This window comes from Poecile atricapillus, chromosome Z, assembly GCF_030490865.1.
Source record: "Poecile atricapillus isolate bPoeAtr1 chromosome Z, bPoeAtr1.hap1, whole genome shotgun sequence".
Lineage (NCBI taxonomy): Eukaryota > Metazoa > Chordata > Aves > Passeriformes > Paridae > Poecile > Poecile atricapillus.
The window spans coordinates 123,562,284-123,588,694 of NC_081289.1; the positions used below are offsets into that span (position 1 = coordinate 123,562,284).

At 43.4% G+C, this 26,411-nt stretch overlaps 2 protein-coding genes across 2 annotated transcripts; both read right to left on the bottom strand.

The window, feature by feature from the left end:
* Window positions 1-1,054: 1,054 nt before the first annotated feature.
* Window positions 1,055-9,710, bottom strand: MRPS36 (mitochondrial ribosomal protein S36). The gene is made up of 4 exons (XM_058826662.1): window positions 9,605-9,710; window positions 8,513-8,576; window positions 2,548-2,750; window positions 1,055-1,317 (listed from the first exon to the last, which is right to left on the bottom strand). The coding sequence occupies exons 1-4, from the start codon at window positions 9,641-9,643 to the stop codon at window positions 1,300-1,302; spliced, it is 324 nt and encodes a 107-aa protein (XP_058682645.1). The 5' UTR covers window positions 9,644-9,710; the 3' UTR covers window positions 1,055-1,299.
* A 140-nt stretch (window positions 9,711-9,850) lies between these two features.
* On the bottom strand, window positions 9,851-17,226 carry CENPH (centromere protein H). Its single transcript, XM_058826441.1, has 9 exons — window positions 17,108-17,226; window positions 16,960-17,015; window positions 15,712-15,760; window positions 15,264-15,338; window positions 14,525-14,581; window positions 13,608-13,671; window positions 13,271-13,322; window positions 11,947-12,107; window positions 9,851-10,702 (listed from the first exon to the last, which is right to left on the bottom strand). The coding sequence occupies exons 2-9, from the start codon at window positions 17,000-17,002 to the stop codon at window positions 10,610-10,612; spliced, it is 594 nt and encodes a 197-aa protein (XP_058682424.1). The 5' UTR covers window positions 17,003-17,015; window positions 17,108-17,226; the 3' UTR covers window positions 9,851-10,609.
* Window positions 17,227-26,411: the final 9,185 nt, after the last annotated feature.

The following is a 26,411-nucleotide window of genomic DNA, read 5'->3' on the forward strand; positions in this document are numbered from 1 at the left end:
GTCTAGCTGGAGGCCTGTCCCTAGTGATGTCCCTCAAGTTTCAACACTGTAATGTTTAACTTGTTCACCCATGACTTGGAAGATGGGGCAAATGCCTGCTCAGCAAATTCAGAGGACACAAAGCTGTGAAGAGGAGCTGATACCCCAGAGTGCTGTGCAGCCCTTCAGAAGCACCTCAGCAGGTTGGAGAGATGGACAAAGAAGAACCATCTGATACTCAGCAAAGGCAAAAGCAGGGTCATGCTCCTGGGAAGGAACAATCCCATGCACCAGCATAGCCTTGAGCTGATCTCCTGGGGAGTAGTTCGGAGGAGAAGGATCTGGTGTTCCTGGTGTCCATGAGCCAGCAGTGTGTCCTGGTGGCCAAGAAGGCAAATAGTATTCTGGGAGGCATTATGAAGAGCACTGCCAGCAGGTGGAGGGAGGTGATCCTTCCCCTCTACTCCATCCTGGAGTATACAGGAGCATCCAGACCTCACCTGGAGTGCTTTGTCCAGTTCTGGGCTTCTCAGGACAAGAAAGATGTGGAGCTCCTGGAGTGGTTCCAGCAGAGGGCAACAAATTTTATGAGGGGTCTGGAGCATCCCTCTTATGAGAAAAGGCAGGGGAAACTGGGGCTGTTCAGCCTCAAGGAGATAGATCTGAGAGGGGACCTCATTAACATGTATCAGTACTTGAAGGGAAATTGCCAAGAAGATGGACCAGGCTCTTGGTGGTGCTAAGCGATAGAACAAGAGGCAATTGGCAGACATTGATGCCCAGGAAGTTACACCTGACCATGAGGAGGAACTTCTTTACCATGCAGGTGACTGTGCACTGGAACAGATTGCCCAGAGAGGCTGTGGAGTTTCCCTCACTGGAGATATGCAAGCACCATCTGGACACAATCCTGTGCTGTGTGCTCTGGGACAATCCTGCTGGAGCCGGAAGGTTGGACCACATGACTCACTGTGGTTCCTTCCAACCTGACCCTTAAAAATCAACAATGCTGTGATTTTGCGACCTCAACCAGTGGAAAAAAAAAAAGACTCTGTTAGATTGTTGACTTTTCAAATGGCTAATTAGAAAAATATTTTAATAGTGCAGACATCATATATATTCAATAGCTATTAGCCATCAACATAAAATCCTTCTCGGTCACAAAACAGTATCTTGTGTGTTGTGTTGATCTTCTCACCCATCACATGGGATTTTATTAAAGCTATTAGTATACAATAATTTTTAATATTAAGGAAATGCCTTTATTGTGAATATAATACCTCATTCTTCCAATAGTGGCCAAGAAACTATCTTCTACATTTATTCTGGACCTCCACGCTGTAAAAAAAAAATATACAGTTAAATATATTCCACTAATAGAACGTAAAACTGAGATCAAATTATCTTCTGCACTGTTATAGACTAAGAGACATAGTTACAGTTTTAATTTTTGATTTAAACGTTGACTTTTCTACCTATATAAGAACAGGCATAGAGTGTCAAATATCAGCATCTACCAGTCATGGCTACATTTTTTTCAAGGGAAAATACAAAAAAATTAACACATGCTACCTACAGTTACAGCTGCTTCCATGTCTCTTTCTCTGAAGAAACCTGACTCTTAACCTTAAAAATATCTGACAAACACAATGCTAACAACAGACACACGTTTTAAGATAACTTTCACTGCCTACATTCCAAAGTGTAAAGTAAAAACAAAGCCAAGAGGAGTCATTACAATCTTAATGAGAACTGATAAAGTTATTCAGTTCATTTTTTTCCCAGTGAAATTATTTTACAACTTACCTCACTGTTAAACAAACTTAAGCAAAAAGTCAGGAAGTGTATTACCATAGGAAATAACTGATTTTATTTCTACTACATAGATGCAGCCTACTGGCACTTATGAAGGAAAACTGTTTTCCTCTACTAATACAGTAACGCTATACATGTCTGTACCATTTAACAAAGCTTTGCAAGCATCTTTTCATTTCAAACTCACAATCACCTCACAAGTTCCTTGCATTTTGTGCATTCTCCCTTTTGAATCATTACTTTTTACAACTGAGAATTATTACAGAACAGAAGCAGGTTTTTCTTGCCTTTCGTGTACAATGTCATATTTATATATCATTGCAGAAAATATTTATATCAATAAAACGTTTCTACTAGAAATACAAGTGTTAATTTACTAATAAATAACTTATAAAACTAGCTTGAGAAATATTTTGGACTTTGATCACCTGGTAATAGCCTTTCCTGGTCTAAGAACAGACTTCTGCACTTCTGCCCAGCACAGTCAAAGTACCCATTAAACAACTGTTATAAAACAGGTAGTGGTGGCAATTAATGCAGGTTGTGACTATTACAAGCTTACCTGAACATCTGTTCTAAGTCCAAATCTCTCTGCTCAAGCTACTATACAATGAGAGGTGGGTACCCTCTCCATTAAGAATACATTGGGTATTGCGTATGAAAACAATGAAAGCCCAGGGCACACTCTTATAAAGAATTACTATATAATACCATACCAGAGGATGTAGAAATAAGCTAAAGAAGAAAACTTACTTGAATATATTCAATCTCTTCATCTGACATTTGTTTCCTTCTGTATTTCTGAGGTAAGGCTCTTGTTAATTCAGAAGTATCTGGTGCACCTTGTACTCTACTAACAGGTGAAATTTTTTGAAAGGCTGGTGATATGCCTCCTACAGATTCTTGTGCTTTTGAAGCAAGGAGAGATGGCATACTTGCTTGTAGAGATTCCTGTACTGAAACCCAGATGTCAACACAATTTACAGAAATATTACTAGACTATAAAATAAGTAAGTAGCTAATAAAATTTGCCATTGCTTGAAAACCTTATTCATTAAGCAAATATGTAAAAGAATTAAGTCACTCTACTTCTCACAACCTGCTTTTATTGTTAAATGTATCAAGTGCAGAATCTAAAAATTCTGACAGTAATTTGAATGGCAGAAACACTCATGTGGAAACAGAAGATGTATCAGCATATACTCTTAACAATGGCTTTTTCACTGGGAAGCTGTACTTGGAGAAAAAGCATAAAGTTATGTAAAAGTTTGTGTGTGGGCTATTATGTAGAAAGATAACTGAGATGATGCTTTTTGTTTGCTGCAACTGAAAAGAGACAAGTGAAAAAGATCTAGAGGCTCACAGAAAGATAAAGCTCACAATAGGCTGCAACATGAAACGAAGTGCTGTACCCATTTTTAATATTACAAAATGGCATCCTATCCCATTTTGTTAATGATGCGCAGAAGGACCACTAAATATCAGGTATCAGTAATCAATGTTAATGAAATGCAAAGACTGATGAGTGCATGAAGTTCTCCACAGGTGAGGATCAGGAGCTAAGCTTCAGGAATTCACATTAGAGAAGTTGCCTTGATTGTGCAGAAAGAAGAGATGACAATAGGGCAATGTCGTCACAGTCAGCATTTTGAACCTTAGGTCTGCCCCACCATGGCTAATTTTACAATGGAAATATGCAGTTGCCCGATGGGCAGGACAGAGATCACAGCAGTATGTTAATTTCAGCACTCAGTCCTATATATGGGATGGGATCCATCCCAGGGTGATGAGGGACCTGGCAGATGAGCTTAAAAACCTGCTCTCCATCATTTACCAAGTCCTGGCTCACTGGTGAGGTTCCAGATGACTGGAAGCTGGCCAGTGTGATGCCCTTTCACAAAAAGGGTGGGAAGGAGGATCCTGGTAATTACAGGCCAGTCAGCCTGACCTCAGTACCCAGTAAGGTGATGGAACATTTATACTGAGTGTCATCGCGCAGCACTTACAGGATGGCCAGGGGATCAGACCCAGCCAGCATGGCTTTAGGAGGGACAGGTTGTGTTTGACTAACCTGATCTCCTTCTATGAACAGGTGACCCACGTGGTGGATGCAGGAAAGGCTGTGGATGTGTCTATTTGGACTTCAGCAAGGCCTTTGACACTGTCTGCCACAGCACACTCCTGGAACAGCTGGCAGCCCACAGCTTGGACAGGAGCACTCTGTGCTGGGTTAGGAACTGGCTGGATGGCCGGGCCCAGAGAGTGGTGGTGAACAGTGCTGCACCCAGCTGGGGGCCAGGCACCAGTGATGTCCCTCAGGGGTCTGTGCTGGGGCCAGTCCTGTTCAATATTTTTATTGGTGACATGGATGAGAGTATTGAGTCTTCATTAGTAAATTTGCAGACGACACTAAGATGGGAGTGTGTGTCAATCTGTTGGAAGGTAGGAGGGTGTCATGGAGTTACTTTACCTTTAAGGAAAGTTGGAGTTGCTGGGGACTGCCTGGAGTCTTTTCTCCTGACCAATTATCGGTCATTGCTGAGAACTGACAGCAGTTTTAGCCATTGAAAAGTGGAATCAACTTGTGAACCCCACCTTAAAGTAAAAAACCAGAACTCTCTTGTTCTCTTTGTTTCTTGGCTGTGAAAGGTAGCAGACCTCCGGCTGGCTTCCGGTTCCCTGCCCAGGCCACGCGGCTGGGCGGGGGCCGGGCTGGGCCTGCCGTGTCTCCCGGCCGGGAGATGGGGCCCTGCGGGAGCTTGCTCCGAGCCAAGCCGGGCCGGGCCGGTTCCTGGCTTGGCTGCAGGTTTTGCCATGATGGAATTTACCAGAAACTGCCGAGTAAAGAAGGAGAGGAGCTCTGGGCCTGCTGCAAGCAGAGACGGTGACCATGCTCTCCAGAGCAGCTATGAGGAACTTTTCATCGCAGACGGCTCCAGCTCCTGTTCAGCAGAGATCACCGAACCATCTACAAAAGCTTGGGCAAGATTTTAACTCTTTCTTATCCAGATGAGACTTGCGGATTAATCTTTTTATCCAGAAAGAGAAAAGGAGAGTGATCAACATGAAAAGAGACTTTATAAACTACTAGTGGCAAGAAAGAAAAGAAGCTTCAAGGAAGGTAGAGAATTAAGGAGATGCTTTAATTAAGCTGAAATATCTTTCTGTTAAAACTATGGGGATGGACAATGAAATCCTGAAAAGAACTCCTTTAATTCATGATGGAGTATGGGGAGGAATAGAGTGTTCAAAGTGTAAATTTGAGTAAAAAGTGGAGTAATTATGGTATAGTGAAGTGCTGGGAAATTTGAAGCCTTGAGAGGCAATGAGAAAACTTTGAAAACAGATGAAGAATACTTTTTGCCTTTGAATAACTTATCCTTAAAAATGCTATCCCTAAACATCATGACCCATAACACATTTCAGAGTGATGTGGAATGGGAGGGGTGGGCTTTGATAACAGCAGCTCTGGGCAGCTGATATCAGAGAAACAGAAAACTATAACAAAAATAGTTTTCTTGTGAGAAACTCCATAAATTAACAGAAAGGAACTTCTGTTTCTCTACAGAGACTGATGAAAAGACTGTAGAAGGAATTGGAACTGTTTAAACCATCAAAGTTCTAAAGTTTCTGTCTCTGTTGTCATGTGAACAAAAGAATGGTGGGCAGTAAGAAATGAAAAGGTCTTTTCTGGAAGTTTATTCTGGTGTTCTTATTATTGTAGTTTGTCAATAAACTTTCTTTATTCCTTTTAAGTTTTACGCCTGTTTTGCTCTTGTTTTAATCCATATCTCACAACAAGAAATAAGTAATTTTTTTTTCTTTTTTCCCCTTTTGTTAATTACTGGTTTAAAACCACGACAGAGGGCTCTGCACAGAGACCTGGAATGGTTGGAAGGATGGGCAGAGTCCAGTGGGATGAAGTTTAATAAGTCCAAGTGCCAAGTCCTGCATTTTGGGCACAAAAACCCCCTTCAATGTTATAAGCTGGGGACAGTGTGGCTGGACAGTGCCCAGGCAGAAAGGGCCCTAGGAGTACTGGTGACAGTGGCTGAACATGAGCCAGCAGTGTGCCCAGGTGGCCAAGAGGCCAAATGGCCCCTGGAATAGTGTGGCCAGCAGGAGCAGGGGGGTCATTCTCCTCCTGTACTTGGCACTGGTGAGGTCACACCTGGAGTTCTGTGTCCAGTTCTGGGCTCTCAGTTCAGGAAGGACATTGAGATGCTTGAGCGCGTTCAGAGGAGGCAACGAGCTGGTGAGGGGCTGGGAACACAAACCCTGTGAGGAATGGCTGAGGGAGCTGGGGTTGTTTCGCCTGGAGAAAAGGAGACTCAGAGGAGGGGTCTATCTATTATCACTCCCTACAACTTCCTGAAAGGTGGTTGTAGTCAGGTGGGGGTGTCTCTTTCACCAGGCAGCAACTGACAGAACAAGAGGACACAGTCTTAAGCTGCGCCAAGGGAAATACAGGTCAGATATTAGGAATAAGTTTTATATGGAAAGAGTAGTGAAGTACTGGAATTGCCTGGGGGGGTGGTGGAGTCACCATCCCTAGATGTGTTTAAAAAAAGATTGGATGTGGCTCTCATTGCCATAGTTTAATTAAGGTGTTAGGGCATGGGTTTGACTCAATGATCTTGAAGGTCTCTTCAACCTAGTGATTCTGTGTTATATAAGGGTAAAACACCTGACAAAGCAGAATGCTTCCACAGAAGTCCTTTCCAGTGCTCCAGAAAAATGAGCAAGACAAGTGCAACATCTAACAGCTGGACAGAGGCTCTATATAACTATAAAAGAAGCAGCATGAAAACTGCATGAAAGCAGCTAAGCAGCTATAACACCACAGTTTTGCCTGCCTTTGTCCTTCCTGGCTCCATCAAGACCAAGGACCACAAAGGAGAGTGAGCCAGTTTTTCCCTTAATGAGTTTGATGTAGTTGCAGGATTGAGACAAACAAACACCTGCAGCACTGTGACCAAGTCACCATCAAAAGACATATTCAGAAGCTGTCAGTCATAAGACTGGGTCTGAAAATCCCAAGGTGTTTCAGAAAAAACAGAAGATCTGAAACAGAGCAAGGCAGAAGTGAGCCCATCAGAAGCAACATATTGTGAACAGGGGGCAAAGTGCTTTTGTTTCAAGAAATAATACATCTTACATACAAAAAAAAAACCAAACCAAAACAAAAACAAACCAACAAAAACAACAAAAACAACAAAACCAAAACCAAAAAAACAACCCCCCCCAAAAAGCAGTTTCTCCAAGTTTGTTTCATCCACCATAAAAAAGTCTAGAAATTTGTCAAGGATTTTCTTCTACTGTATGTTTCAGTCAGAAGTGTAGTTGGAGTAGAATCATTAGCCAATTAAAAGCATAAGAAGTGCAGTAATCAGAAATTTTACTGCTGCTGCTTTAGTTCTATTACAGTCTCCTCTACATCTTTCCCTTCCATATTTGAGACCATAATGTTGTAGTAGTAGGCCCAATAGAATATGACTGGCCTTTCACATCCCTAGTTGCTCTAAGTAGCCATTTAGCTATGTAGGAGCAACAGTCTGGTACAGTTAAATGCAGTTTTTGCTACAGCATTCAACCAAGACAAAGTAGGTTGCAGTTTACTAACAAGATGACTGATCCTGATGAAGGTAGAAAAGTCTAATGTATTTAAAAGATATAGTCACAAGAATCTTCTGATACAGAGATAAACAAGAGGTCAGAAATATATTTTCAAGCTTTTGAGAAAAAGCTTTTTGAGAAAGTAGTTCACTGGCATGAGAGGTGATGCATTTGGCTGAACTGTGCAAAATGTACCTAATTTTGACAGGAAGTTATTGCAGAAAATAGTTCATGAAGAGTTCACAGGTAAGTCAGAAGAGGCATTTATATGCACTGTGGAGGCTTTCAAATGTTAAACTAATCTTAAAGCTAACCTGCAGGCCTGATAATCCTGTGGCAAATAACTAGGCGCAGTATAATTTCAAAAGACATGAGAATAACACAACAGAGATTTTAAAGACAATTCCTATTTTTCTTTCAAATGCTTTTTGACCCAAATGGACTTCTAAACCAACATATTGCTAATATAAATCTGTTGTTTAAATATAATAGTATTGGGAATACCATAAATATCAACATAGTTATAAAAGCTAGTATCAAAGATTGCAATGAATTTTTTTTTTTCTCAGCATTAATTAATAACACAAGAAAATACTTCTTAAAATGTACAGAGGGCTAGATCTCCCAGCTATAATCATGTTTTGAAAGTACATGATTGAAAATACATTTTTGAAAATACGCATCACATGCTTCAACCAAGAAAAAAATTAGGAAAATGCAACATCATTTATGCAAATATCATTGAATAGCAGAAGCTGCTTCAAACTGACTTGGGCACTGTCATTTCAGTAAATATTAGTATTTGGGAAAATGTGACTTTATATAAAGTAGAAAGCAAACTTTGCTTCGAAATCTTTGTGAGTCTTTCTTGAGAAAAAAATACAGACGTACATGCATTATGTGTCTACACACAGTTGTACAGAAAAGAAGTTGTGAACAAAGTTCAAGAATTGCCTTTAAACTAAATTAAGCATTTTTCAAAAACCCCACTCCAACACAGTCCGGTTGCATAGCTGAAAGTGAGAAATTGGGTCCTGGTTCTTAAACAAACAGTCCACGTAAAGAAATGTGGCACAAGCTTATCCATACCCAAAATACTTACTTTTAGGTCTGGGACCACTTTTTCTGTCTGGGAACTTAATCAATGGTGTATGTGGTTTGACTACCTAGGAGGAGATCAGGTAGTGAGAGAAACAGACACAGATTACCGTTAATAAAAAAGTGGAATGTACAATGTATCCAAGAACCACTCTCAACAGCTCCTCTCTGCACCACTACTCTGATACACTTACTACTTCTTGAAGTTCTAAGTTTACCCCACGAAGAATTTTACTTTAAAAAGTAGTCCTGCACCCTGATGTCCAGAGCAGGTACAGGCTTTGTCTTCCTATTCTCTGTGTGTGCGTGCAGAAACAGCCACTGCCATTGAGTGAATACAGCCACAGTGCAATCTGCTCTGGTGAGAACCCATCCAGAGTGCTGTGACCAGCTCTGGGGTCCCCAAAGCAAATAAAACTTGGACGTGTTGGACTGAGTCCAGAGCAGGCCATTAGGATGATCAGAGGGCTGAAGCACCTCTCCTGTGAGGAGAGGCTGAGAGAGCTGGGGTTGCTCAGCGTGAAGAAGGCTCTGAGGAGACCTTACCACCCAAAGAAGGCAGGTTTGGATCAGAAAGATTAGGAAGAAATTCTTTATTTTGAGGGTGGTGAAGCACTGGCACAAGTTGCCCAGAGCATCTGTGGCTGTCCCATCCCTGGAATTGTCTAAGGCCAAGTTGGACGGGGCTTTGAGCAACCTGTACTGATGAAGGTGCCCCTACCCACGGCGGGGGGTGCTGTAACTAGGTGACCTTTAAGGTCCCTTCAAATCCAAACCACGCCGTGGTTCCACAGCGCATCAGCACATCGAATCGCGAGCTCTGCTCTGCCTATACAAAGCACTTGCACCTTGGAGAGGCAAATTTTAGGAAGGTGCTGCCAGCTAGCTCCGCGCCCGCTATCACAGCACCAAGCACCTGCGACACCGTGTGCGCACCACTGCACGGCTCTCCCCAAGGACACCGGTCCCCCGGCGGCGTGTTCTCAAGCCGCGGCCGCCGCAGACCTGCTGCTCGGCGGCGGCGGCAGAAGCGAGCCCCGCTCGCTAGCCAGGGCTCTGGCTGTTTCAGACACCGCCGTCCCGGGGCCGCTCTTACCTGCACCGCCCTGGTGGCGGCCGCCATCTTGCTGCCCATGGTGACGAGCCTGAGGGGCAGCTTCGGGCCCCGCCCACAACCACGAGCGCCGCCGTGGGCGGGGCCTCCCCGTCTGTGGGCGGGGCCCGGACCAGCGGCCTGGCCTACCAAACGAACCACTGTATCATGAGTTAAGAAAACCTCCAAACCAAATGAAGTATTTTCAGGAAAATCAGCGTTTTATTTTTATATTAGTTAAAAGCGACCACATTAAAAAAAATAGCTAGGGAACACTCACTAAGTTTAAAGTACACACCAACATAACAAGGAACACTCAACACCCAAAAGGTACTACACTCCAGGAGTCAATTTCTTTCAAACATCAAACACCACAAACAAAATAAAGCCCAAATGCTAGTGAAGACGCAATTAAAACACTGCTTAGCTGCACAGATGCCAGTATGCAGTCACCTCTGCAGACAAGAATCACTGCTAAAAAAAGCATAAAATTTCTGGTGTTTAAAATGATACAAAAATGCCTTAGTAACAAAAATAATCCCAAATCCAGATTTGCGAATAAATATTCCAGATTGAGTTTTTGACTGGGACAGAGCAGGGTCAAGCATCCTGCTTGAGCTCCACAGCCTGCTGGTCCCCAGGAAAGGGGCACAGCAAAGTCTCTGTTTAAGTCCACTTCTACATGAAACCTTGAACTTTTCTTGCATTATTGTTGCTTTTCAGAGGAAAACGAGAGCTTGAGACAGGACAGCTTGAGAAGTGAGTCTTCAGTTAGTTTCATTTCAGCTCTACTGCCTGTTCAAACATTTGCTGACCACCAGAAGATAAATTTAATTTCAAAGAATTGCTTGGACACATTCTAATTCTCTAGAAAAAACATCTTTCAGAAAGATCAAATTTTAAAATTCATTTTAAAATAAAATTGTTTTTAAGATACATATAATCTCTCAAATTTAGTTAAAATGTGCACTGTGTAGAAAATAAACACCAGTGTATCCACCTCCTCACTCACTGAAGATAGATATTATTTTCAAGCTGTAGAACAATTGCTTTTAAAGACGGATCTTCTGCCCAGTTAACTCTGCTTCCAATGATGATGCTCTATAAATGAGAAAGATTTACAGGTTAAAACAAGCCCTTGCAAAGGACAATTCCTAGCAAAATATCTCAAAGAAAGTCTGCTTTTTAATTTTTTATTTGAAAGCCCTTGAAATTCACAAGCCTTTGAGGTAGGCAGGATGGGGTGAAAAAGGAGAAAGGGAAGTATTGGTTCAGATCCTATTGTTGATACATAGACAAAACCAACCCCAAATCCATGCTTTTTGATTTCCTAGAGGGGCTTGCATACTACCTCTATTGTAAACACAGAAACCTAGAGAACGTTTTTAATGATATGAAAAAAAGTTTGCCTCAAACACAAAACAACACAGTTAACATTCTCACCCTGCCATTCTGGATTGAAAATGGGAATGTAAATTTAACCAAAGAGGATTTGCTCTAGTTAGGGCTCAGAAAATTTTCAGAATACAAAACCAGGAGATAGTTTTAGACTCTAATCTAAATCCCAGTAAAACATGAAATTTCTCATTCTCAATTTGAAATGTAACAACATTATCAATGCAAAATTGTAGCAGCCATAGCATACAGAGCAAAAAGCCAGAACACTGTTTTTGTCCTTGAGACATCTAGGCAGCCTGAGACCCTTCCACCCTAACCCAAACCGTGAGGTTTTCTTCCTCACTTTGCATGACTCCACACTCCAGGTGACCTACATGTATACAGACTAGTTATCGGCCCGTGACACTTGAATAACCAAAAGGGCAAAGGCTATGCTGCTGAAAGAATTTGCAGACTAGCTGTGGCTCCAAGCCAAGGCTTCACAGGGCTGTAGGGGGTGACACAAACAGAAGGCATGTGGTCAGAAGGGGCAGATGGAGGCTCACCGGTAACATGGGATTAACACCTATTTATTTCTTCTAACCATTAGATGGGGAAACTGATTTGGCAGGGTACAGAGGTGATTCAGAGTAAAAGGAAATACACCCATTACTGTGACATTTTTCAAGAAAGATGCATTATTTTTGTACCTTTAAGGAAACAAAGACAGATTGATAGAGTGTCTCTAAACCCTGAAAACAATTAATGGAAAGATGTTTGTGACAATTGCATAGTCTCAGCCTTTAAAGCAATAGAAGTCTTCCTTTTACACACAGTTCTTCCATTACCACTGTTAAACGTTTTAGGAAACACAGTTATGCGTTGTTAAGTTATATTTGCCATACAGTATGTTATCTTGAGCGTAATGAAAAATTGTGAACTTGGTTCTAAAAGCCAGACAACATTACCTGGAACACGTTTTGAATTATTGCAGTAATCTCTCTTTCTTTTTTTAATTTATGAAGCATCTTCTCTGTTTCAGTGACATTCATACTCGCTTGTTTCTCCTTTTGCCTTTTCATCATGGTCTGAATTTGCTGTAGTTTCTGTCCTCCATCTTTTTTTAGTGCTGTTGCATTATTAGGAAAATTAAGCATTAAGTAGTTAGGTGCACAATAGAACCGAAGATTTTTTTCTTCACAGCCACCTAAAGCACTTCCACTACAATAATCCTAATTTTACTCCACTTCTTCCCTCCAATATACCTCAAGATATTTCTTTTATGAAAGAGGCAACATATTATGCTGTGGCTACCTTGTATCGAACTACATCAATTGGCTCCCTGGCCAACAGCAAAACAGAAAGTACATCGTATGCTGCCTGCATTTCCCTCACACAGGGACTAATTTGCACCTCTGTCCCATGCCCTGTCTTTGAGTGCCACAACTTTTATAGGTGTTTTTTATATCCCTTAAAGACCCTTACTCCTTTTCCAGATTTCATGGAAACCAAATTCCAAAGTCATACAAGAAGCATAGGGACATGACCAGTGAATATTACTATTTTTATAGGAAACCTGTCTAAAAACTAGATTGATTAATAGTGTTTAAGGGCAGTTCATATGTGGAAAGAATGCTGGCAGAGCATTCCTCCCTTTATTTGCAAAGATATCAAGTATGTTCATTTTTCCCCATGTGAACAGTTATTTCATTGTGTTTGTTCATTACTGTCAACATATACTCAACTCCCTGCGCATGAATCAAACAATAGCTGTTAAAATTAGTGGCAAACCTGGTCACTAAAGAGCATTAAAGAACACATTTACCATATAAAGTTCTGAATATTGATGTCACATCTAAATTTGACCCACTCTAATGAGACTACTGAATACTGAATACTGAAGTGTATACATACACTTCTTCATAACTAAATCCCCTCTGTACTCTGCAAACACCTCACAAATGTGCAGTATGACAAAAAATGTGTCTTTTAGGTGCTATAGGGCTGATTTAAATGACTAAACAATGTGTAACTTTCTGAGGAGCTTACATGAAATAATAAAACGCTGTCACATTGTTTTTGAGTGTTGTCTTGCATCTCTCACTTCAACATGTCAGTCTCATGTTCAAGTAGAGAACACACTAGCTCATCTCTACAGTACTTTCTATTCTTATAACAAGTTTTATAACTGTGTTTTGTTACTTCCCATGTAAATTAATATTGCTACAAGAACAATTTCAAAATATGAACTCTATATAAAAATACAAACCAAAGTCAATACAGATAACTTACAGAGTCTTTTCCTTTTAATGTCAATCAACTGCTCTTCCTTCTGACGTGCTTGCTGAAAGGTAAAAAAGTATTTTCTAAACTTTTTGTCTTCCAAAATATGAAAGATGTTAATTCAATCCACAAAAACAGCTATGGGCAACTCTAAAACAGACTTACTTACATGCTCACTTTAGGTAATCCTCTCAATAATTTTGACAGCAGTACGAACTGCACCCATGTCACCACATATTTAGCTTTGAGTGACTTGTGCAGTCCTGTTGCTTCCTAAGTGAGCTCCTGCCCATGCTGAGGTTGATTGACCAGCACAACAATAACAGAAGCTACAACTGCCACTTACCTGCTGATATTCAGTTATTGTCTGGCTGAGCAATACTATGTGTTTCATTGTTTCCAGGATCGGACTAAGGAAGGAAACAGTTGCATACTTTAACACTGCTAATATAATTCAATATCATAAATTTTTTAATCAACTTTATTTAGTTTAAATAAAGAATTTCTCACTTCTCCTAACAGCAAAATAATATTACGTGTCACTTCTTTTTACACTTACACTTACAATATCACTTCTTTTTACAGTTAATATACTCAGTACCGTTGTAGAGGCTAAAGCGCTCCCTTATTTCCCTCTCGGTTTCCCTAAGATTTCATTTAAGTCTGTCAACATTTTACTTCACAGAGTTTGGAAGGTATCAAGAAAACCTAGCTATCTGGAAATGGCTACGAATTAAAGTTCCTAAAGCATGGAGATGCAATCTCTTAGTTGCGTTTCTGACAGAAATTAAATTTCTCATATTACTTCATATTCATCCACCCATTAATAACGGGTAGGAAATTAAAGCTACTTTTAAATGCTTTATGCTTTCAGTTCTTTTTCAAAGACATTTTGCTCCTAAATAGTCAATTAATAAAGGCAGCAAAGCAGAGGAAAGGCCCAATTACAAGCCAGTAATACGTGTTCAGCTATTATAAATGCAGGTAATTCAGGCACCAAAGACAAAAAGCTCTCTTGGCTAGTGAATCAAGAGTTATGATCTCTGTGATAAAAGGTGGGTAAATTCAGAGCTCAACTGCAAATCTACGATGGGCGTATGAGGTTTGATCATGCTGATTCTAGCCAGAAGGTGGATAGTATATCATTCTGCCAAATCTAGGAAAAGGAAGCTTGCTTTCACAAAAGGCAAAATTAAATAATCTAGAAAGAAACTGTGCAAAGTCTATTCCTTTCTAGACATTTGAACTCCAAGAACACCTTACCGTGAGCTCACATCATCTTGTTTCAGTTTGTTTCTCAGGGCATCCATAATTTGGACCCTGCATATTGTAAAAAACAGCATATGACTGATGAGAACTCATAAGAAACTGTGAGAAGCAGGAAACAGAGAGAAGCAGATATTTAAATAATAGAAAAAGATAATTTCCAGAATTCCACTTTTGTCCACTTTCACATCGGAATTATATAAACAAAATACTCCATACCTCTTAAATATCACACTTCTTAAATAATGGGACTTAACTCTCAGAACGGGAAAGAAGTATCAATGATTATTTGTGACAACTCCTTTTTCTCTTGACCAACATATCTGGACACTATTAATCCCAGATGCTGCAGAAAGGAAGCTGAGCAAAGGAGCGAATTCAAATAAACAGCCATGAAACACATAGGATGTCTAACGTTATCATCTTCCATCTTTTCATAGGCATTTAGAAAATACTGCCAATAAATATGCTTACTGATCTGTACAGTCACTCTTTCCCAACTGTAAAGGAACTTTCAGGTTTACACATTTCAACTGGTAAGTTTTTAGTTTTGGTGGGCTTTGTTTTGTTTTTGTTTTACGAATTTTTTGTTTTGTTTTACAGCATATCCATCTGCATTCCTATCGTTCAACGGTAAAATCTTCCCAATCTCCCATATCACTTTAAAATCATGTTTTAATCAAACATATGTATATATGCATCTATGTATGCAAATAAAGGGTGAAGAAAATTCTACCTTTGCAAGGCCAATGTCTTGTTCTGGAAAGAGACTTTTACTTCCTCTATATCTCTTTCCAATTCTTGTGTGGAACTGAAAGACAAAAAGCAATAAGACAGACAACCTGAATGTGAAGATAACAGAGTTTAAAAGTAGTGTCACATTTTAACTTGCTTTCTACATATCTAATGTAAGAATTTTTCATGTGATCCACAAATTATTAGGGCTGGGAGTAATTGAGCATGTGGAACTATATCAGTGAATTCTAGCCATTGCACAAAGGACTGCAAATTTAAAAGCTACTTTAGATATAGAAGTATATTGGGAGAATGAATAAAGCATTTCTTCCCCACATTTTCTCTTAATTTCCATTATTTTCACCAATCTTCTCCAAAGTACTGATTGTTAATCCAGCAATTCATTAAGAAGGAATAACAGAGAGTTTTGAAGTTATCCAGTGACTTACCTCTGGATAAATTTTTCTTCCATTAAATGATCATGGAAATTTTCCTGACCTGCAAAAGAGCACATCGCTAAAACATGCCCAACAGAGACTTTTACATACAATCTATAGAGCATACAGTATTAGTAGTAGTTTTTGTGTGAACAAGTTATTTTGTACTTCTACCTCCAAGCTTTATTATCCTTTACTGTAAATGAGACTATGCTATCCATCAGCTGTATCAGAGAAATAATTAGGCTTTCAAATATTTTAATTTAGCACTTTTTAGCACTGGTTCAAGACATTGCTCTATATATGCCACTGTATGGTTCAGTGGAAGAGCATGTACCTAACTGCATCCTGGGCTGTATTAGAAATGTGGCCAGCACGTCAAGGGAGGTGATTCTGCCCCTCTACTCTGCTCTTGGCAGACCCCACCTGCTGTGCTGCATCCAGGCCTGGGATTCCCAACATAAGAAGGACATGGATATGTCAGAGCAGGTGCAGAGGAGAGGAATGAAGATGATCAGAGGGCTGGAGCACCTCTCCTATGCGGAAAAGGCTGAGAGAGCGGTTGTTCAGCTTGGAGAAGGTTGCATAGTGACCTTGCTGAGTCCTTCCAGTCCCTGAATGGAGCTTATGAAAGAGCTGGATAAGAACGTTTTACTTTTAGGGTATGTAGTGACAGGACAAGGGGGAATGGCTTGTACTTGAAAGAGGGTAGGTTTAGATTAGATATACTGTGGGGTGGTGAGGCACTGGTACAGAGAAGCTGTGGATGCCTCACCCCTGGATGTGTTCAAGATCAGGTTGTCAGGTTGGATAGGGCTCTGAGCAAGATGGTCTAGTTGAAGCTGCGGCTGTACATAGTGGGGGTTTGAAACCAGATGTGCTTAACGTCCTTCCAACCCAAATCACCTTGTGACTCTACAGGTAAAGGAAACATCTTAAATCAGTATTGCTTCCAAACACTTTTAGCAAGACTTTCGGCAAGTGACCAGATTTCTGAGAACCATCACTACATGTCAGAGGAGTCTAAAGTTCAAACCCAGAAAAGAAGTGAAAGAGCAGTGGGCAACTGCTCATGTAATCATTCTAATACGTCTCAAAAGCTGACTAGAAAACAAGTTAAAACGTACAGCCAGGGGGAAAAAAATCATTATCGTAAGAAGCACTCTTGATAAATAATTAAAGATTTATACATGTATATATATATGACACATGGCATTCTTTGTTAGTGCAACATTCCACTGCGAGGAGGGATACACTTACCGGCAAGAACAGCCGTGTTGTACTCCATGAGCTGCTCCTTCATTCGGTCCCTCAGGCTGCGGCGGGAATAAAGCGGCAACGGTCAGAGGCTGCGCATCCCTTCATTGCACCCCCGGGCTGCACCCCGTCCCGTCCCGCCGGCACTAACCAGAACAGACTGGGGACAGGCACGTCGCCGCCCTGGGCCCTCGCCGGGGCCGGAACCCGCTCCAGAGCTGGGGTCGGGGCCCTCACCGGGGCCGGGTCCTGGGTCGAGGTCGGGGTCGGGGTCGGGTCCTGAGTCGCGGTCAGGGACGGGGCCGGGGTCAGGGTCAGGGCCGGGGCCGGGCGCTGGGTCAGGGCCGCCATCGCCTCACATTCAAACCGCGCGGCTCCCGGCGGCCCGTGCGCACCACGCACCGCGCGCACCGCGCCTGCGCAGGACAGCGGCGGGGCGGGCGGGCACAGCCCTCAGCGGCCCTGGACCAGTGCGGAAAAGGGAGAAAAAAAAACATTGGGAGGGGGCTAAGTGAAGCGCAATAATCCTTCCCTCTGACCTAGTGTTCGCGTGGAAATAGAAGTAATAGGTGAAAGCCGCTAACGGAAGTGAAAAATAAACTGCAAGAAGAAAAACCACTAAGTGAAGAAAGCTGCTGCATAGAACCAGAGACTTACTTGTGTTTAAGACCAAGTGCAGCTGTCAACACAGCACACTGATCCTGTTCACTATTAAACTGTGACCTCAAGTATCATAGTCACACATTTTCTTTTAATATGCCCAGGGATGGCGACTCCTGCACTCTGATCAGCTTGTTCCAATACCTGACTAACTTTAGCAGCCTCTGTAATTGTGTAAGGGAGGGTAGAGTTCAGCTCCTATCTCCTAGAGTCCTCAACACTTTCTTCTTCCTCTTTGAGCTCTGCCAGCAGGCTAAGAGATCATCCACCTCACACAGCTGTTTTCCCTGCTGCCCCCAGATCGAATCTGGCAAACTTTCCACCACCAAACTGTCAGAGCTCATGCCAATGCTCCTGTCCATACACCGCCCTGCGTGACCAGCCACAGCACTTGAGTGGCCCCAGAGCTCACCCAAGCTCTCAACACTGGTCACAGGCTCCAGGGAGATGCCTTAGCTGTAGAAGGTAACTGTGCTGCCTTCCCCACCTGAAGACCCAACCAAACAAAAAATTATAACAGCTTTACTAAGTTTAATACAAATAAGGTACTTTGCTTATAGAGTGAGGAGCATTCTTCTGAAGTTCATATAAGAGTTAAAAATGTATAGCCAGATCCCATATAATAGGAGAGCACAACTGTTCAGTGGTGCTTATCTTGGTGTTGGCAGTTGTGGTGAGACCTAGAAATGAAACAACACATTTTTGAGGCAATATCAGTATAGGAGATAATATAAAGGCTGGTCTTTATTTGAGGCCTTTGAGGGCAGATATGGGAAAATGCTCACCCCACATGGGGTGAATACAGTTTTATAAGTTTAGAAAATTAGCATAATTGACAAGAATTCTTAATTAGAAGCACAAGTGATGAAGTAATTCCCACCTGTTCAACTCTTTCTGAATCTTCTTCCACCCCCTGCTCTAAGATAGGACCTAAACTTTGTTTTTGAAAATGTGTCCCAATGAGCTGTTTTCAACCTTGGTTCCCAGGCGGAACCAAAACCGATAGGGGCCTTGGGCCCCTGGGATTTGGAGCCTCTGAAATGCGCTTTGTCTTTCTGCCTGTCAGGGTAGGGAAAAGGTGGGGATAAGTACTGGGGCTAGTGAGGAGCTATGTGCAACAATAATATACTAACCTATTAATATATATGAAGGAACTATATCAGCAAAGATCATTCTGGCATCAATGGCATATTTCTTCAAGATTGCCCACAGAGAAATAAGGTTGATTATATATAGCCTGTTCATTAACACTATTTAAGCTCACTTAAGTCTTGGTGATCAAGCCAGGCCCATCCTAGTACACAAACCCAGTTCATGGCTGGTCCATGCCATCTGAGCAAGATAAAGATCTTCAGCTCAGAAGTGAGCAGATCTTTAAGTCTGTCTGCAGTGATTAAACAGCCTCAGTGTGCCATGTATCGACACATAACCACACATACTTCCCCAAAACCCTGCACCCTAAGGTTCTTACCTTTTGCTTGGCAGCACACTTATTCACATTGATTCCATTCTTTGCCATATGCTGTGTAACTGAGAGAATGTCACTCTCAGTGTAAGATGTGTAGCACTGCAGAAGTGGTAACTGAAAGGAGGGGAATCCATTAGATAAGCCTATTAGAATAATCCAAGTACACTGGGATTTTTGTCTTCAGTTTTCCTTGGACAAATATGGTCTCTTGTCCCACAGTGGGAGGTTTTAAAAGGTACTGCCCTACTACTGTCCCCTTTTAGTGGTTCACAGGGAGACAAGAACACAGTGAAATGCCTTGAGGAATGGAGGAGGCATGTACCTTGTGACCGGCATTTTAAGGTACACTGAGTCACAGAGTAGGCCTGACAAGCACAACTTACCAACTTGCATCCATTGAAGAGTTTCAGAGACAAACAAAAGGCAGCTGCTGCAATCATGGATGAAGTGAACCATGTCATAACTCCATCAGATACTTGGTACAGATTCAGAGTACAGGGTTGAAATTCAAGTAGCGTAATCACAAAACATTTCTGTGTTGTACTAGGGTGCTCATAGTCTAGGACTGCCCCTTTCAATGGCGGTCTAGCAGTTACCTGCAATATCAGTGCCACGTTCCACTGCGGGAAACTGCAAGGAGTTATTTTTCAAATTAGGTGATCAGGAACAAAATTAAGTCTACCAAGACAAACACTGTATCTAAGAACCATTTATTCATAAGGAAAAACAAAAGGGAGTTACTCTACTAAAGAGGGCTAGAAAAGATAGAGCAAGAGGAAGAAAAAAGGGAAAGGAATGGGGTGGGGGGAAGACAGAGAGTGAGAGAGATGGAGAGAGAGGAGACAGAGAGAAAAAGATATCACTGGAGGCTGGGGAGTGCCGTTGACCTCCAGGAGGTGGGGAAGCATGCATGCTGCTTGACAGGTGACTGGACACGAGGTGAGAGGTGGTTAGGCAGGGGGTCCAGGAGCCTGGACAGGGTCCCAGTGAGGATCACAGCAGTGGGCTGGCTCAGAGGTAGGCAGGGTTGGATGCAGGTGGCTCAGACAGGAACACAGGGAGGTAGGACAGACACGAGGGCAAGCAAGAGCCAGTGAGGACAGGAGAGCCAAAAGGCAGTCTGGGGCCAGGGCAAAGAATCAGGGGAAGGCCAACACGGCTGACATCCTACTGGCAGTCTGTTATAGGTAACCCAACCAGGATGAAGAGGTAGATAACTTATTCTACAAGCAGCTGGACAATGTTTTCAGATCACCAGTCCTTGTTCTTGTAGGTGACTAACCTGCCAGCTATCTCCTGGGAACTCAACACAGTAGAGAAGAGTCAGTCTAGGAGGTACTTAAGAGTGTATGGAGGACAACTTCTTGTTACAGCTGGTGAGTAAGCCTACCAGGGGAGGGACTATGCTACACCTGCTGTTTGCAAACAGACATGGGCTGGTGGGAGATGTGGTGGTTGGGGGCCATCTGGGGCACAGTGATCATGAAATTATAATTTTCAATATTTGGTGAAACAAGGAGGGGCACCAGTAAAACTTCCATACTGGACTTCTGGAGGCAGACTTCGGCCCATTCAAGAGACTCAGGCAGAGAGTACCTTGGAAGCCCTTAAAAACAAAAGAGTTCAGGAAGGATGGGTGTGCTTCAAAACAGAAATCTTGAAGGCACAGGAACAAACTGTCCCAAGGGGCCAAAAGGAAAATGATGAGGAAAACGACTGGCCTGGGTGGGCAAGGAGGTTTTGAAGGAACTGAGAAAAAAACTGGGTATATCACCCTTGAAAGGAGGGTCAGGTATCTCAGGAAATGCTTAAGGGAGTTGCTGGGTCGTGTAAGAAAAAAACTAGAGGCAAAAGTCCAGTTAAAACTCGATCTGACCACTTCTGTAAAGGACAATAAAAAATATTTCTATAAATGCATTAATGGCAAAAGGAGAGCAAGGATAACCTCCATTCTCTATTAGATGCAGGAGGAAAAGGCAGAGATGCTTAACACCTTCTTTGCCTAAGTTTTCAACAGAAAGACAGGTTGTCCTCAGGACAACTGTTCTCCTGTGCTGGTAGATGGTGTCAGGAAGCAAAACAGCCCCCCAGTAATCCAGAAGGAAGCAGAGACCTGCTGAGCTACTGAGGTCCTCACAAATCTATGGGATCCATCCCAGGGTGATGAGGGAACTTCACATGCGCTTGTGAAGCCATTCTCCATCATTTACCAACAGTTCTGGCTCACCAGAGAGATTCTAGATGACTGGAAGCTGGCCAATGTGATGCTCACTCACAAAAAGAGTGGGAGGGAGGATCCTGGTAATTACAGGCTAGTCAGCCTGACCTCAGTGCCTGGCAAGATTATGGAACAGATCATTCTCGGTGCCACCACACAGCACCTAGAGGATGGCCAGGGTATCAGACCCAGCCAGAAGGGTTTAGGAGGGGCAGGTTGTGTTTGACCAACCTGATTAACATCATAGTTTTATGATGAGGTGACCTACCTGGTAGATGCAGGAAAGGCTGTGGATGTTGTCTGTCTTTGCCACTGTCTCCCACAGCACACTCCTGGAACAGCTGGCAGCCTACAGCTTGGACAGGAGCACTCTGTGCTGGGTTAGGAACTGGCTGGATGGCCGGGCCCAGAGAGTGGTGGTGAACAGTGCTGCACCCAGTGGGTTTCCAGTCACTAGCAGTGTCCCCCTGGAAACTGGGGTCAGTCCTGTTTAGTATCTTCACTGACGATCTGGATGAGGGGATTGCGTCCACCATCAGTAAATTTGCAGATGACACCAAGCTGGGAGCATGTGTCAATCTGTTGGAAGGTAGGAGGGCACTGCAAAGGCACCTGGACAGGCTGGATCAATGCACCAAGTCCAACAGCATGAAGTTTAACAAGACCAAGTGCCAAGTCTTACACTCTGGCCACAGCAATGCCCTGCAGTGCTACAGGCTGGGGACAGTGTGGCTGGACAGTAGCCAGGTAGAAAGTGACCTGGGGATACTGCTTGACAGCCAACTGAACATCTGCACATTGAGTACTGTGTCCAGTTCTGGGCCCCTCAATTTACAAAGGATGTTGAGATGCTTGAACACGTCCAGAGAAGGGCAACAAGGCTGATGAAGGGCTTGGAACACAAGCCCTGTGAAGAACAGCTGAGGGAGCTGTGGTTGTTTAGCCTGGAAAAAAGGAAGCTCAGGGGAGACCTTATCACTCTCTACAACTACCTGGCTGTAGTCAGGTGGGAGTCAGTTTCTTCTCCCAGGCAACTACTGACAGAACAAGAGGACACAGCCTTAAGCTGCACCAGTGTCGCTCTATTGGGAACAGTGAGAAGACCGACACACACTCTCTATTGAGTTGAATGGGAGAGTTCTTCCTGTAGGTTTATTACCTCAGATCTTCATTTATAGATAAGTGAAAGTACAGAAAAGTAAAACTCTTATTGGTTAGTAAACTAACACATCACCATCATTGGTCAGTGGTGTACACCACCCCTCGACCTTCTCTTGCAAGAAAACAAGAAACTGACAAACAGCACCTGCAAGGCTGTTTTCTATCTCTGAAGATTGTTTTAATTCCTCCTTATGATTTCCCAGGCCACTTTCTCAGGTGAGACTGAAAAAGTTATGTGGCCTGCTATTCCACAAGGACTGTGCTCCCTGCCTCATAGTTAGCATCCATACACCAGGGGAAGTTTAGATTGGATGTCAGAAAATAATTTTTCACTGGAAGAGTGGTTGGGCACTGGAATTGTCTGCCCAGGAAGGTGGTGGAGTCAACATCCCTGGGTGTGTTTAAAAAAACAGTGGACATGGCACTCAGTGCCATGGTTTGGTTGATGAGGAGGTGTTAGGTTAGGTCACAGGTTGGACTTGTTAATCTCAAAGGTCTTTTACAACCTAGCTCATTCTGTGAAAAAAAAAAAAAAAAAAGGACAAAAACAGGCTAGGGCCAGTACAAGAAGAAGACCTCAGCAGACTGGAACCAAAGCAAAAACGTAAGATTCAGAAAGTCTCTCAAATCACTAAGCCTCAAAAGCAAAAGCATAGCCTCAGAAAAGTCCCAAGCTAAAAGCCAAAAACAGCAAGTTTCAAAAAGCCCTCGGTGCTTGTGAGGCAGTTACTTTTTGTGCCCCTGGCTCCTCCCAGAGCCTGCCTGCTGACCAGGAGACCATTGGCCCAGTCCAATCTTTCACCATCTGCTTGGAGAAGCCCCTTTGGGGAGTTCAGAGTCTCCTATTGACTCTCCCTTGTGAAGCGTTCAGGCAAAATCCTCCCAGAGACAAGGCTTCTTCTAGTTGCCTTCTACACGTGGCACATGTGCACCCCTCTTCCACATGCCTCTGACAACCATTGTTGAGGGAAATCAAAACTAAATTGGCTCCTCACAATCAGGCATGCATTTTAACACTGAATTTTGGCAAGTTAGGCTCATGTCACAGGATAAAAGATAAAAAAAGATAAAAAAAGATAAAAAAAGATAAAAAAAGATAAAAAAAGATAAAAAAAGATAAAAAAAGATAAAAAAAGATAAAAAAAGATAAAAAAAGATAAAAAAAGATAAAAAAAGATAAAAAAAGATAAAAGTAATTCCTACATGGGAGACAGATCTCAGCCAGGCTCAATTGCAGTACTCAAAGATTTTGAGACATTTTAACAAGGTGCCATAGTTAAATACTGCCTTTTCCAGATTCAATTTGCAGTAACACCTATTCTCAACACTTCTACAATCTTTGAAGCTCTTAGGCAGTGCAGAGGGAGAAGGCAACCCAGAGAGAAGTCCAGGGCTTTCAGGATCTCCATCTGGTGAATATGGACCTTTGAGCAAGTGTAGATACACAGCTAAAGTCTCCAATATATGGGTGAAGAATGTCTTCATATTTGCTGGCAATGTACATAGCTATGACACCAACCAGCTGCAACTTTACCTTAGGAACAGCATTGTCCTGTAGAAAGCAGCAGTAGAGATTTATCTAAATGACTTAATTCAGAACACAGGTTTTCAAGGTAGTCATTTAAGGTTTGTTATATGGCAGGATGTTCATACCCACTTACACAGAATAGCTACACATCCTCTGTCCTCCATTGGCACCTGCAGGGGGGGTGTAATAAATAGGCCTTGAGTTCGAACCAGGGAGAGGAATAAGCAGTTTTAATATATCAATTCTGTTCATAGCCAAGAGCTTTGTGTGGTACATACAGCTGAGAATCAAATGTCCTTTGTTGGTTATCTATATCTGTATTGTTAAGGGTATGTCCAGCATCCATGCTTTAGCCTAGGGTAAAAGTCCCTTGTCAACTGACACATCCAGTCACTTTTTGAACTTCTGGAGAGTGACTTTACCACTTCCCTGGGCAGCCCATTCCAGTGTCTGACCACTCTTTAAGTAAAGAAATTCTTCCTGATCTTCAACCTAAACCTCACCCAGCACAGCTTGTGGCCATTTCCTCTTCTCCTGGCCTCATCTGGGAGTTTGGTACAGACATGTAGCATGGGTGTAGACCACAGGGAACAAGGTTCCCTTGCTCACTAGACTTGGGCTAGAAAGAGCATAGTACTAGTATTAGTACTTGATTGGTCTAACAACTAGCATCTCTTCATATTATCAACTGAGTTCAATCCTGTATTTTGAAGTTGAGGGAAGCTTACTAATGTCTCTGGAGAAATCACCAGTGAAAGTGAACACCAACTCCAAGGCAAGCCTACAAGGACAGGTTTACTGCTAATTTCATTAGATGCCTAACAACCTCCAGGTATCAGATAGTTGTAGATGTCCTTCACATAGTTGCTGTACAGATTTGGGTCATTACAATCTTCCATGTCTGGGTCTTCAGACTCAAGCAAGACATCAGAAAAAGCCTGACACTCTATGTGTCTTCTGCCAGATCACATTCACATATTTCCATGGGGTTTGGAGGCTGATGCTCTTACTACAAGGGAATACAGAAAATCACTGCAGACAACACTTCCCTCCATAGACCAGTGTGGAACACTGCAAGGGCTCATGACCCCTGTTTCAGGGGGTCAAGTAAGGCACAGCTCTACCGCAGCGGCAGCCAAGCACTGGGCTGGGGAAGGGGCACAAAGCACACGGAGGCCGCAGACGGTACCTTGGAGGGCTCTGGCTGCGGCTCCGGGTCTGGCAGAGACACATTTTCCCTGGCGAAATCCTCAGCAGCCTCCTGGTAACCATCCTCCCCGAGGATGGGGCGTACTTAACACTCGGCTGCCCGTAGTCCCCTTTCAACTTGGCGACTACTTGGCGGCTGGGCGCACTGGCGGCTCAGCCATGAGGCGGCCGATGTCCTCCCTTCGTGAGGGCGGCGTGCTCCTCTCGTAGGAGGGATCGGCTGCGGAGCGGGACTGTAGGGGAGGGCGAGAGAAGGGCAGCGAGCAGGACGGCGCATGTGGCTGTGCGCTGCACCGCCACGTCCCCGGGCCGCAGGATCGGGGGAACCGGGGCAGCGCTGCAGGCAGCGCCGGCGGGCTGGAGGAGCGGAGCCGGGGCAAGACCGCACGGCTCCGGAGCCACAGGGCTGTAGATGCAGAGCTGAGGTGCTTCACGGCTGCTCCCCTTCGCACTAGAGGGCTGAACGGGAGGAGACTGAGGGAACCAACGGGCTGTCCCAGGAGAAAGCGAAACGGGCAGACACCCACCGAGCGAAGACCCTAAGCGAGGACTCCTTGCGAAGCCAAGACCGGGCTGTATCCCGCACTGCCCGCCAAGTGGAATGGTAGGAAAGGGAAGGAGCGAGCAGGACACGAAGGGCCGCGCAGGTACCTCCCTGCGAGCCACGGCAATACCCCCGGCCGCCCCCATGGCGCACGTACCGAGGTGAGCCCGGCGGGCAGCAGAGAGCAGCGGGCCCGAACATGCCGCAGGCGCCGCGCATTTGAAGGGCCGGCCGCCGCCCACCCGGGGCCCCGCCCCGAGGCGCCGCCGAGCCGCCGCAACTCGGGCCCTGCTTACGGTCCCATGGTTTCTGCACCAGGACATAAAACATTACTGGAGAACACTAACATTGTCCTCCTTAGGCACACATGTAATGCTCGCTTGGAGTGCTTTTTAAACCTCTTTAATCTTTCAAAGTGTTTTGTTGCAACTCTGTATACACATCAGGTGACTAGATTGAACCTCCCCATGCCCTCCCAGTACAAAGATGCAAATCAACTGGCCTGCGCCTGTGGTTTGAAAACCTGCCCACACAGCAGTTCCAACAGATTCTTGTGGGGAATCCTGAACCCTTCTTTGGTGGATTCTTGTCAGACTAAACAAATTTAAGATGGATGTTTTAAGACACAATGCTTATTGCCATTGTCTTCCTGCCAGGAGAGCCAGGA

Bases quoted from the DNA above. Each gene is read 5' to 3' on its own strand.
- MRPS36 (XM_058826662.1), bottom strand. From the start codon at position 9,643: ATGGGCAGCAAGATGGCGGCCGCCACCAGGGCGGTGCAG. The intron at 8,577-9,604 runs GTAAGAGCGGCC...ATCTCCTCCTAG, and splicing joins CCGCCACCAGGGCGGTGCAG to GTAGTCAAACCACATACACC. The intron at 2,751-8,512 runs GTAAGTATTTTG...TCTGGGTTTCAG, and splicing joins AAGTGGTCCCAGACCTAAAA to TACAGGAATCTCTACAAGCA.
- CENPH (XM_058826441.1), bottom strand. From the start codon at position 17,002: ATGAAGGAGCAGCTCATGGAGTACAACACGGCTGTTCTTGCCG. The intron at 15,339-15,711 runs GTAAGTCACTGG...TTTGTCTTTCAG, and splicing joins GAAGAAAAATTTATCCAGAG to TTCCACACAAGAATTGGAAA. The intron at 10,703-11,946 runs GTAATGTTGTCT...TCTCATTTATAG, and splicing joins TAATTCAAAACGTGTTCCAG to AGCATCATCATTGGAAGCAG.